Source organism: Octopus bimaculoides, chromosome 9 (assembly GCF_001194135.2).
Source record: "Octopus bimaculoides isolate UCB-OBI-ISO-001 chromosome 9, ASM119413v2, whole genome shotgun sequence".
In the NCBI taxonomy this organism is placed as follows: domain Eukaryota; kingdom Metazoa; phylum Mollusca; class Cephalopoda; order Octopoda; family Octopodidae; genus Octopus; species Octopus bimaculoides.
This window is the reverse complement of record NC_068989.1, coordinates 80,821,376-80,834,676: the sequence shown is the minus strand read 5'-3', so window position 1 is coordinate 80,834,676 and position 13,301 is coordinate 80,821,376. Positions and strand designations below refer to the sequence as shown.

At 35.8% G+C, this 13,301-nt stretch overlaps 1 protein-coding gene across 3 annotated transcripts in view; it reads right to left on the bottom strand.

The window, feature by feature from the left end:
* LOC106867261 (uncharacterized) overlaps positions 1-13,134 on the bottom strand; it is a 33,322-nt gene extending 20,188 nt beyond the window's left edge. For all 3 annotated transcript variants that reach the window (XM_014912077.2, XM_014912078.2, XM_052970810.1), the window contains exons 1-3: positions 12,996-13,134; positions 11,424-11,447; positions 2,701-3,083 (exon numbers count right to left, since the gene is read on the bottom strand). In XM_014912077.2, coding sequence (XP_014767563.1) covers positions 2,701-3,026 — 326 coding nt within the window. In that variant the 5' untranslated portion in view covers positions 3,027-3,083; positions 11,424-11,447; positions 12,996-13,134. The remainder of the gene's footprint in view (positions 1-2,700; positions 3,084-11,423; positions 11,448-12,995) is intronic.
* Between the last annotated feature and the right edge of the window lie 167 nt (positions 13,135-13,301).

The following is a 13,301-nucleotide window of genomic DNA, read 5'->3' as shown; positions in this document are numbered from 1 at the left end:
TAGATTGGAGCCTGGTGTTGCCATCCGGTTTCACCAGTCCTCAGTCAAATCGTCCAACCCATGCTAGCATGGAAAGCGGACGTTAAACGATGATGAGGGTTCTTGGCCTAGTCTTTAGGGTGTTGTACTCATGATCTAGTGATTGTGATTTCAATTCCTAGACTGGGTGGTGCATTGTGTTCTTGAGCAAAGCACTTCATCTCACATTGCTCTGCGATCACTTCAACACCTGACGCATGGTACACAGTGCACCTGTTCAGACAACATCAATTTGATGGAAAGAGTGAGCTAATGTGCAGCACAAACATTTGATCACTATAAACGAATCATTTGCATTCTATTTGCTGAACTGCTAAGTTACAGGTAATAAACACATGAACACAAGGACATACAATCAAAGCCTATGCCTCCCTATCATGCTGCATCACACTTCATATACATGCATTATACAATCTGTTCTTTATCCTGAACGAAAAGCCCCTTGTTGCTCGCAGACATAATAGGCCCCTGAACTTTTTCCAACTCATTTTACTCTGTCCGCTATGCTTTCAGAACATAATCTCACCCCACCCCACCCCGCTTCTGATTAAAGCATCTAAGTAACCATCCAGGCATTTGTTGGAATCTTTTGTCCATGATCTCAAAGTGACTTATTATCCTTGTACATCATCACCTGTCACATATGAAGTCTGCTTTCTATGTTTTATATTTATATATATATATATATATATATATATATATATTCTGTATTTTAATGTGTATAAGGATCCCTCATGTATAAGGAAATCCCTAATTTGGGGGGCTTAAAATTTGGAAAAAAGGTTTTGTAAGGGATTATAATACTATCCATGTATAAGAAACTCCCATATTTTTTTAACCTAATTTTTGACAAGAAATGGTTCCTTACACATGGTGTTTATGTATGAGTGTGTATATATGTTTATATTTTTATTCATACATTTATAATTAGGCCACGACTACTGTTGTAAATTAAGGCCAAGTGGAGAGCAAGAGTAAGAGAGAGAGAGAGTGAGAGAGTGAGTCACATTGAGAGAGGGAGTAAGAGAGGTCGGTAGTTTATATAATCACAAGGAAAAAATATAGATAAATGCACGTCAATCAATATATCTGTAAGAAATAAAACAAGATGAGTAAAATAGCTGATAGACCAGATTGACCTGATAGAAGTACATTATTAGCTGGGAGAGGTGATAGGGGTTAAAACATATACCATTATTTAAACAAATATATATATTCATATCTCCAGTGATTGTAATCAAGATAACGACTTTAAGCCTTCCATACTGTACACACAACTTATTGATTTTATTAAGAAATATCTCTTGAATAGGTTTGACACTATTCAAGAGACTGCATTTTTCTCTTGAAACAAGAATGTTGTCATTGGTGAACATTGACAGCTATTAGTTAAATCTATTTACCTAGGTGACATTTAGATAGGTTGATGGGTGCAGACATTTCTGTGTAGTTAAGAAGTTGGTTTCACAGTCATTTGGTATGTTAGTTCCAGTGCGTAAAACTTTGGCCTTAATATCTTCCACTAAAACCTTGGACCGACAAAAGCCTTGTGAGTTGATATGGGATACAGAAACTTGAAGAGGTCTGTCATATATCAGCCATCCATGGACAGACCTATAACCTGTCTTCATGTCATAATTTTTTTCTGTGCAAAATAATATCAGCTGGTTGTAGGTCCTCAGTGAATGGGTTTTATTTCAGGGATTTCCTTCTCCTCAATGGATTGTCTTCACTAGGACTGGTGAGCACCATCTTCCCTTGACTATATTAGATGGCCATTAGCTCTTTTGAGTTCCTTCAACCCTTTGACAAGTCTTGTTTTTCATCTCACAGGGTGTCCAGAAATCACTCTCTTCTCTAAGCAAGGTTGGTGGTGCTACCAGTTTAGTTGCCAATGAATCAACCATGCAGCAGGTTATACTGGGTTATATGTTACCAGTAGTGTGTGTATGTATGTATGTGTGTGTATGTATGTATGTGTGTGTATGTATGTATGTGCATGCATAATCATCATCCTTTAATGTCCTCTTTTCTGTACTTACATGGGTCAAATGGGATTTGTTGAGGTAGATTTTCTATGGTTAGACACTCTTCCTGTCACTTACCCTCACTTGCTTCTAAGTAAAGGTAATATTTCCTCATGACAGGACATGTCTTCAAAGAAGGCCAGAAGTGAATGACCCTGCTTATATTATAGTGATGCCTGTTTACAAGTATCATACAATGTCAAGATAAGGATGCACACACGCACGCACGCACGCACGCACGCACGCACGCACAAAATGGTCTTCTTTCTGTTTCTGTCTAATAAATCCATTCACATGACTTTTAAGTCAGCTCATGGCTTTGCTAGGAGACACTTGCTCAAGGTGCCATGCAGCAGGATTGAACTCCAAATCATATGATGGGAAACAAACTTCTTGACTACATAGCCATGCCTGCACATCATAAGTGTGTATATATATACACACTGTAAGTAAGGTTGTTTTTTTTGTCATTCCCCTCTCTACTCCTCCTATTACCTTATTGTATTTCTATTCTATTCTTTCTTTGTTTCATTAGATTATATCCCCTCCCTCTTATTTATTGTCTCTCTTTCTCTTCCTCACTCTCTCTCCCTTTTCTTTCATTCTAGGTTAGTCTATTTAAGGCCATACAAACCTGTAAGCTTCTTTCTCAGCTGGCTGGCCATAAAATGGTTTCTGCCAAGCATTATGATATCGATTGTGCTCTTTCTGTCTCATACGTAGACTTCGGTGTTCATTCTGCCAATGCTGGTCATAAGTTTCCCAGTGCATATTAATTCGTTTCTTTGGTGTCAAAGGTTTCAAAGGATTTATTCGTGGAGGTATTTTGATCTTGTCGCTTGATACTTTTGTAAGTTCTTTTGGTGGATAGGGCCCGAAAATTTTTGAATAATTTGTGCAAGATCGATGGAACACCGGAGTACTCACTTTAGAAATTTTTGGTAGGTAGATACGGGACATTTTGTTTGAGATGTGTATTTCTTACTGTCCCTGATCTGTTTTATCATTGACTATTCCCTGAAATATAATAGTAAAGTAAGAGATAAAAGGAATACCATGCAGGGAAAGAAATTGAAGCTTCTGATCAGGGGTGGATTAAGACCTATAGAGGCCCTAAGCACTTAAGGGATATTGATGGCTCCATATATATGTAATCCAAAGTATAAATAATGATATACCATAAAATAAATTTGTATTTTCTAAAATGAAACAAAACTAACAGTAAAATGGAAAATAATGTTTATTTTTGTATACTTCTACTTTATTTATATTTGAAAAGTTTTCTCCTACTTTGACGAGATCCTCACAATGACATCATGAACACTTCCAAGTTATATTTCTGATCATATAGTCTCTAACATTTCATCATCTGACACAATGCCCCCAATCTGCCTCCAATGCCCCATCACCTCTCAAAATTCCTTATATTGCAAGTTACTTGGTGATCCTGCCAGTGCTGATGTCACATAAAAAAACATCCAGTCCACACTGTGAAGTGGTTGGCATTTGGAAGGGCATCTAACTGTAAAAACCATGGCAAAACTGACCTTGCCTGTGCTGGTGTCACATAAAAAGCACTCAGTCCACTCTGTGGAGTAGTTGGTTAAAACCATGCCAAAACAGACACAGAAACCTGGGGTAGTCTTCTACCTGGCCAGCTCCTGTCAATGTTACTCAAACCTGAAGCGTACACATTAAATGGATAGAATCACGTGCACGTTTTCACTGGTTGGAGACAACTAGCACGAGATTCTGTTCGATTATAATAATATCGGCAATTTGTACTGATGATAAATAGATACTTTAATTTGGAAGTATTGATTTTGAAACTATAGTCTACAGATAACCGAGGTATTTATAATTTTCACTGGTCTCGCCCGCCTGTTTTTGCTCCGCTGAATCTTTTTTTGAGAATTTTTTAAGTGATCTTTTTCTAGCATATTAACAGACCACTTACTGGTCACTTTTATATACTCAAGTATATATGTAAATGTGTGTGTGTCTCCCCCACTACTTCCTGACTGGTATTGGTTTATTTACATCCACACAACTTAACAGTTCAGCAATAGAGACCTATAGAATAAGTATCAGACTTTAAAATAAGAGCTGGGGTCAGTCTGTTTGACTAAAAGCCTTCAAAGTGGTATCTGAGCATGGCCATAGTCCAATGACCAACACCCGTTAAAGACAAAAGCATCTGAAAGAAAAACTGTTATCTTCTACCCAGGTAGATAACTGAATATTGTTGGTGCTAAACCCTCTCTCACAATAAAACAAGATAAAAATATCAAATCAACATCTGTTGACAGATAAAAAACTTGTTTTCATTTGCTGCTAATATTATTAAACATGACTAACACATTGTGTGTGTGTGTGTGTGTGTGTGGGTATCAACAGATTGTTATTTTTATGTGTAAATAGTGTTTAGTAGGTAACCTGCTGCAACTGCATGAAAATAAAGCAATTCCTGAAAAGGTATTTTTCACTTCTATTATACAGGTTATTAGAATAACCAGAATGCATTGGTTTTGTATAGATATGTATGTGTGTGTGTATGTGTGTGTATATATATATATATATATATATATATATATATATATATATCTATCTATATATATGTATGTATATATGTGTATGTATGTATATGTATGTATATATAGGCGCAGGAGTGGCTGTGTGGTAAGTAGCTTGCTTACCAACCACATGGTTCCGGGTTCAGTCCCACTGCATGGCACCTTGGGCAAGTGTCTTCTACTATAGCCTCGGGCCGACCAAAGCCTTGTGAGTGGATTTGGTAGACGGAAACTGAAAGAAGCCCGTCGTATATATGTATATATATATATATATTTGTATGTATATGTGTTTGTGTATCTGTGTTTGTCCCCCCATCATCGCTTGACAACCGATGCTGGTGTGTTTACGTCTCCGTAACTTAGTGGTTCGGTAAAAAGAGACTGATAGAATAAGTACTAGGCTTCCAAAGAATAAGTCCTGGGGTTGATTTGCTCGACTAAAGGTGGTGTTGCAGCATGACCGCAATCAAATGACTGAAACAAGTAAGTAAAGAGTATATATATATGTATATATATATGTATATATGTATGTATATATGTATGTATATATATATGTATACATGTATGTATATATATATATGTATATATGTATGGATATATATATATGTATGTATATATATGTATGTGTGTGTGCATATATGTATATATATATATATATTCCTTTATTTTATTTGTTTCAGTCATTTGACTGTAGCCATGCTGGAGCACTGCCTTTTAGTCAAGCAAATCAACATCCCCCCCAAGGACTTAGTTTTTTAAAGCCTAGCACTTATTCTATCGGTCTCTTTTGCCGAACCACTAAGTTACAGGGACATAAACACACCACCATCAGTTGTCAAGCTATGCTAGAGGAACAAACACAAACATATACATACATACATACATAAAAATTCTTCCAGCTGGATACCATTAGTTTGTAGTTGAGGCACAAAGCCAATAATTTGAAGGTAAAGGTTAGTTAATTAAATTAACCTCAGGACTTGTATTTCATTTTATCTGTCTCATAGGTTGAAAGACATTGACATGGTTTGAACACAGAATATAAAGGGCCCAAAGTAAATAGTACAAGGTATTTTTTTTCTGATACTCTAACAGTTCTGCCAGTTCAATGTTCTTAATTTCTTACATGGACACAAGACCATTTTGGGTTATGGCCAATTATTTGAGTACTAGTATTTAACTAGTACTTTGTTTTATTGACCTGGAGGAAAGAAGACAAAGTAGAGTTTGGTGGGATTTGAACTGAAGAAGTAGAGAACTGGAATAAATAATGCAACACTTAAGTGATTCTGTCGATCCTTTAGAAAAATAAAACAAAATCAACAAAAGATTAGTGCAGGAGTGGCTGTGTGGTAAGTAGCTTGCTTACGAACCACATGGATCCAGGTTCAGTCCCACCGCATGGCACCTTGGGCAAGTGTCTTCTACTATAGCCTTGGACCAAACAAAGCCATGTGAGTGGATTTGGTAGACGGAAACTGAAAGAAGCTTGTCGTATATATATATATATATATGTGTGTGTGTGTGTGTTTGTGTTTGTGTGTTTGTCTCCTCACCATTGCTTGACAACTGATACTGGTGTGTTTACATCCCCATAACTTAGTAGTTTGGCAAAAGTAACCGATAGAATAAGTACTAAGCTTACAAAGAATATGTCCTGGGGTTGATTTGTTCAACTAAAGGGGGTGCTCCAGCATGGCCACAGCCAAATGACTGAAACAAATAAAAGAGTAAAAGAGTATGTGGTTAAGAAGCTTGTTTCCCAACCATGTGGTCTTAAGTTCAGTTCCACTGTGTGACACATTGGGCAAATATTTTCTACTACAAACCTGGGCCAACAACAAAGCATTGTGAGTGGACCTAGTAGAGGGAAACTGAAAAGAAGCCTGTCGTGTATGCAAGTGTGTGTATGTGTGTGCATGTAATTTTGTGTGTACCCTTGTCTAGATATCAAGGGATGATTGTAAATGAGCACCACTGTTATGCAAACAAAGTTGTTCATTTCCAATTTTCCATGAAAAACATGTCTGGCCATGAAGAAATATTACCTCGTTAGAAAACAGGTAAAGATTGGCTACAGGAAGGGCATCAGGCTGTAGGAAATCTGCCCCAACAAATTCTGTCTGACCCACGCAGTCATGGATAAGTGAACACTAAGGGATGATGATGATTTCATAGATAAGCAAAATACTAGAAATCTCTGTGATTATATTGCTTTCAGATTTTGGCACAAGGCCAGGAATTTCAAGGGAGGGGCTAAGTCAGTTAGCTTGACCCCAGTACTCAACTGGTACTTATTTTATCAACCTATAAGGATGAAAAGCGAAGTTGACCTTGATAGCAGTTGGACTCAGAATGTACAGATGGACCATATCCCACTTAGCACTGTGCTAACGATTCTTCCAGCTCACCACCTTATATTTGTGTGATTATATTGATGCTGGTAGTTAATTGGTACTTGACTTTATTTAGATCTGAAAGCATGGAAGATAAAGTCAGCTCCAATGTAATTTGAACCTAGGACATAATGTTGCTCTATACTGCAACATATTTTTTCTACCATGTTATTGCGAGAATCATGACACACCCTGTGAGAGTGGACTAGATGAACTTGTATAAGTGGCAGCATGTTTGACTGATAGAGGGAGATGAGAAATCATAGGAAGTCAAAAGTGATGTTTGTGAGTTCACAGAGTCACAGGAAATTGTTGAGAAGTTGTTATAGTTCATTGAAAGTTGTTTTGGATTGGTTACAGTTGTTGACAAAGTATTTGGGAATACATCAAGTGGAGACAGTTGGTGTCTACTCCATTCCCTAGTACTATATATCTCACTGTATTAGTGCATGACACTAAGGTGGCACATACAGAAATCACATTATAAAAGTGGTGATGAGTGATTCGAAGCTTACGTTGGTCATTAAGGAGTGGCTGTGTGGTAAGTAGCTTGCTTACGAACCACATGGTTCCGGGTTCAGTCCCACTGTGTGGAACCTTGGGCAAGTGTCTTCTACTATAGCCTTTGTTGAGAATTGTTTGGGATTGGTTACAGTTGTTGGCAGAGTACTTGGGAATACGTCAAGTGGAAACAGTTTAGTGTCTACTCCATTCCGTGGTACGATATATCACTCTGTATTAGTGCACAACACTGAGGTGACATATACAGAAACCACGTTATAAAATACCAGTTGATAGAATCTGTTAACTACTAGGTGCAGGAGTGGCTGTGTGGTAAGTAGCTTGCTTACCAACCACATGGTTCCGGGTTCATTCCCACTGCGTGGTATCTTGGGTAAGTGTTTTCTACTATAGCCTCGGGCCGACCAAAGCCTTGTGAATGGATTTGGTAGACAGAAACTGAAGGAAGCCTGTCATATATATGTATATATATATATATGTGTGTGTGTGTGTGTATATGTCTGTGTGTCTGTGTATGTCCCCCCCAACATTGCTTGACAACCGATGGTGGTGTGTTTACATCCCCGTAACTTAAGCGGCTCGGCAAAAGAGACCGATAGAATAAGTACTTGGCTTACAAAGAATAAGTCCTGGGGTCGATTTGCTCGACTAAAGGCGGTGCTCCAGTATGGTCGCAGTCAAATGACTGAAACAAGTAAAAGAGTAAAAGAGTACCATTCTAAGAACTATGGGAACAACAACAACATACTGAAGTTGAAAGAACAAAACATACATTCTAGCAAAGAAAACAAGTCAGGTGTTTTCTTTGTATTATAATAAAAGACTTCATTAATCCTATAATCCCTTGCTTTCTTTTTGTAGGAAATCTCATTCTTTGTTTATGAATAACTATTTTGTGAAGAGATTATCAGGGCTCATATCATAAAATTGATGTTTTGCAAAGTTAATCACATACTGAACTTTACATATCCCTAAGTAAATGTAGTTTCCTTGGAATGTAAAGTAAAATGAGAGAATAGTTTTATCTAAGGATATCTTACCTGCTTATAAAGATTTAAGTTGTGTAGTATAGACTGTCTTTTATCTTTCGCTTCAGTTACTGGACTGTGGCCATGCTGGAGCACCACCTTGAAGGGTTTTATTCAAACAGACCGACTTCAGTACTTTTTTTTTTAAAGTCTATAACTTATTTTATTAGTCGCTTTTGTGAAACTGCTAAGTCATGCGTTGTCAAGTAACACATACACACACACACACAAACACACACAGACACACTCACACATGTGTATGTGAATGTGTGCATGTGTGTATGGTGGACTCTCTAGTCACTTTGACAAATGAGGTTGCTCGGCAAGATGTAGCTGCACAATATTCTTAGTTCCTATGGCCACCTGTGTGCTGAGTCAGAGCTGAAGACTTCCAGTAGCACCCTCTACATATCCATGTTACCTCTTTCTCCATTGTCCCCAGATTTATGAAGAAGAGTGATGATGGTGGTGGTGGTGGTGGTGTCTTGGTTTGCTAGACAACCTGCACGATGAATATTATTACAGGGGTTCCAATGGTTTGTGCAGAACCTATCCAACTCTGCTGTTCCTCAAACTTGTATTAGTCTGATGCAACAAGTGATATGAGCCCAGTGGTTACCAGGATGCAGGATTTGTATGGAGTTATCTTCTCTTAGATAAACAGCTAGTGAGCTGAAGAGCCTCATCTACCCTGTATTCATTGGGATGTTTGTGAGTGACCTACTAACAAAGACAATTCCATGACATGCTAATTAATAAATAGCTGGAAACCTGATAGGTTCCTACTCTGGATGCTACTACTCTACTTAGGTGACCTGGGAAAAATATTGACTAAAAGATGGTTCCATACTCCTCAAAATCCTTGAACTCTTGAACCAGGTCCCTATTACTATATGCAGTTTAAAATCATCCCCCATATATATATATATATATATATATATATATATATATATATATATACACACACACACACACACGTATATATATATGACTGTTCAAATCTTTCTTTTTTTCTTTTTACTAGTGTGGTGTAATAAAGTTCCTAAATTCATATTTGACATTTCCAGAACTTCACATTCTCATTTACAAGAATTGAATATATTTGGCATGTCTGTTGTTTCTTGTAGAGTAGTTGAATTTTTTGCCTGAGGGTCTTTTTTTTATCATTGGGCTCCTATGCCAGCAGTCAAATGTTGATTTGTTTCTTGTGGTCAAATTTTTGACTTTTAGGTTTTCATACTACTAGCCACATGTTAATTTTTTGATGAACGTGAAGGTCAGTAAATGCTGAATATGAATTTGGGAACTTCATTGCTCCATACCAAAGAAAAAAAAATAGTAATATAAGAAATCTACAATATAAAAAAAGACATGGTCTATCACAGTCATTACAGCAGTTCTGCCACAAGTGATTGATGATTCTTGCTTGTTACTGATATCACTGTTTATTTGTTTGTTTATACACTAGACACAGATACGAGAGAGTTTCTCTGGGTGCATACTGCAGTATTATGGTGCTCCTATCCATGTTAAATATGATGTAAAGGTTCTCATTCAGTAATAATACTGCCTCCATCACTAATATCTAATAAATTACTAAAATACAAAATCTGTTTGTGTGTGTGTGTGTGTGTGTTGTTGACTAATTTTAGCCTAAAAACTGCATAGTGGGCGTAAAATGTTTTGACCTTTAAGCTTGGACAAAAGGTCATGTAACAGAAAATATTTCAAGGGAATCTAACCTGTAGAAACCTCAGAACCAAAGAATGTTGCTAATTATTAATAACAAAATGCTAGAAAATGTTGTCAACATTTTCTAAACGACAAATAAAATTTTAAGAAGTGCACTAACACTACACATACACAGACAGCGGATCTTTTTTAAAACGGGGGCCACATTTTTCATTAACGAAACACTTTGAAACTTGGAACACTGGTAGAATGTGTCATATAAAACATCTTTTTCTCTTAGTCTTCTTAAAAAAAAAAAAGAAATCCCTAAGTTATTTCATGTTAAATTTGTCGTATTTCTGTAATTTCAACCAATCACTGACGTCCATTCAGCCGATATACATTAAGTGCCGACTACATAAACAAACGATTCTGAAACAATTCTATCGGTGATAGGGTTAGGGTAAAACAGCAAATTTAAAAAGAAAAAAGCAAAACGAAGCTATGGAAATTAAATACGCTTTACACCGCTTAATCAGCCAAAGGAGTAAATATAAACAACTGAATACTTGTCAGTGATTGGTTGAAATTATCGAAATAAGACAATTTTTTACATGAAATAAATTTGAATACAAAAATATTTTTCTGTTCTATAACACAAAATAGATAAGTATACGAAATTTGAAAGTCTTTCGGTACCAAAAACACTATGTAAAACATTAATGAAAAATGTGGCCCCCGTTTTAAAAAAGATCCCAGACAGCTACACAGGTATGCAATACTTACACACAAAGATAACAGTCACATGCATGCACATGAATACATATGCACGCATGCATACAAACTTAGATACTGTGTTTGTGTATCTGTGTCTTTGACAGTTGCATGCATTCATATATAGACATGTATATGCATATACATACATGCATGCATGCATACATACATATATGCATGTATGCATACATACATACATTCATACATACATACATACACACACACAAAACTTACATACTGAGACACAGATACAAAAGCACACACACACACACACACACAGTTTTGTGGAGACATTATTTTGCTTCTCCCTATGAAACACAATTTATTCAACCATCAACAAAGGAAATTTTCTTTGGAGTACTTGAAAAAAAGGAAAAAAAAAATTATAATTACCTAAGGAGAACCTGCCATCAACACCTGTGGGTAGACCATTACAAAAAAAAAAGAAAGAAAAGGTTTGTTTTATAAACTTTTAAAATTTTATTTACACACATTATATACGTATTTGGAGTATTTGTAAAAGTCCTACAATTGCTCAAGGAGGGACCACCTTCAATTCGTGGGGCATTGACAACATAAAAAAGTGAGGTTTGTTTCATGAAGTTTTAAAATGCTATTCACACAAATCACATTTTCACATCCAAATAATTTTGTCACACAACAAAGCATTTCAATGACTAAAAACAACACAAAATCAAAACACAACTAAATGTACAAAAAGAAAAAAAGAAAATGAACACTTTACTGTAGATATAATGGGAGAAATGTTCCAAATACTCAAATAGGTAACTTGGAAGACAGTGACAGAAACAACAACATTTTTTTCCCAAATAGCAATGAAATTCCTTTCCAAGAAAATAACAAGAAAAATGCAGAAGATAGAGTAAAATTCAGATTCACTATTATCTGAAAATCAAAAAATTAATAGTCACAATTATACATCTGCCATGCCTTGAACTTTCAAAAGTTGTTATGAAAAATAAATAGATATGTTAAGAATATAAACTGCATACAAAAGACAGTTTGCTTGTAAAAATTAAAATGTTATATTTGAATTTAAAAAAGAGAACAGCTTTGAGCTATTGGGCATCTTTCAGCACCAAATATCTAAAAAAAAAAAATGCTTACTGGTGCATTTGGTGGCACTCAAACACAGCTTGAGAAATGATTACGTGAATGGTTTTGCAGAGTGCCCAACTCAGCCTAACCAGTAATTATTCATGTTTTATTGTACATTTTAAAAATCATTTCCAGTTCTTCAATTATTTCCATGCAGATATGCATGTGGGTATACATGTATATATATATGTATATGTTTATATATGTGTACATTTGAATATATATATAAGCATATGTGTGTTTGTGTACGTATGTAGCTTTTAAGATTTCCTATTACTTATTCTATTGGTCTCTTTTGCTGAGCTGCTAAGTAACATGTAGCTTTTAAGATTTCCTAGTATGTCCTTCCATATATTGTAAAATATCTTTTACTCTTTCCTTCATATTTGTAGTCATGTTTTTTTCACATGCCATACTATTTTTTTTTCTTTGTAACCCATAGTAAAATTTACATATTTTTTGTATAATACTGTGTGTCAGGTGGCAGTAAGGGACAAACATAGATATACATGAATACACACATACATGAATACACACATACATGCATATATGTATTGGGCTTCTTTCAGTTTTCATCTACCAGATACATTCACAAGTCTTTGGTCGACTGAAGGCTATAATAAAAAGCACTTGCCCCAGGAGCTATGCAGTAGGACTGAACCTGAGACTGTGTAGTTGGGAAGCAAATTTCTTACCACACTGCCACAGCTGAGAAGTGAGTATTGTGATTGTTACTGTTTTCCTTTGTCTGGTTTTGTTAAAGTGTTATTTGTAATATTAGTTATATCACCAATGCATATATTCAATACATAATAGAAAATAATAAAAAAGAACATTTTCTCCTACCTTGGCTTAATTAAACAGCAGACAAGTGTTAATAGCATTGACAGAGAAAAGACAGAACTGAATGGCTATTCATTCAGGCAGACTAATGTAATGTTGCTTGCATGACAAAGTTTTGTTATGGCAACTTGGAGATTATACAAACCTTTGAGATAAATTATATATAAGAGTGTCTATGTGTGTAAATGTATATAGATAAGTGTGAGTGAGTGTGTGTGTGTATGTGTACATGTATACAAACATGTGTATGTACATTTATGTATTTATGCATGCACACATAGACACACATGTGTATATATATATATATAT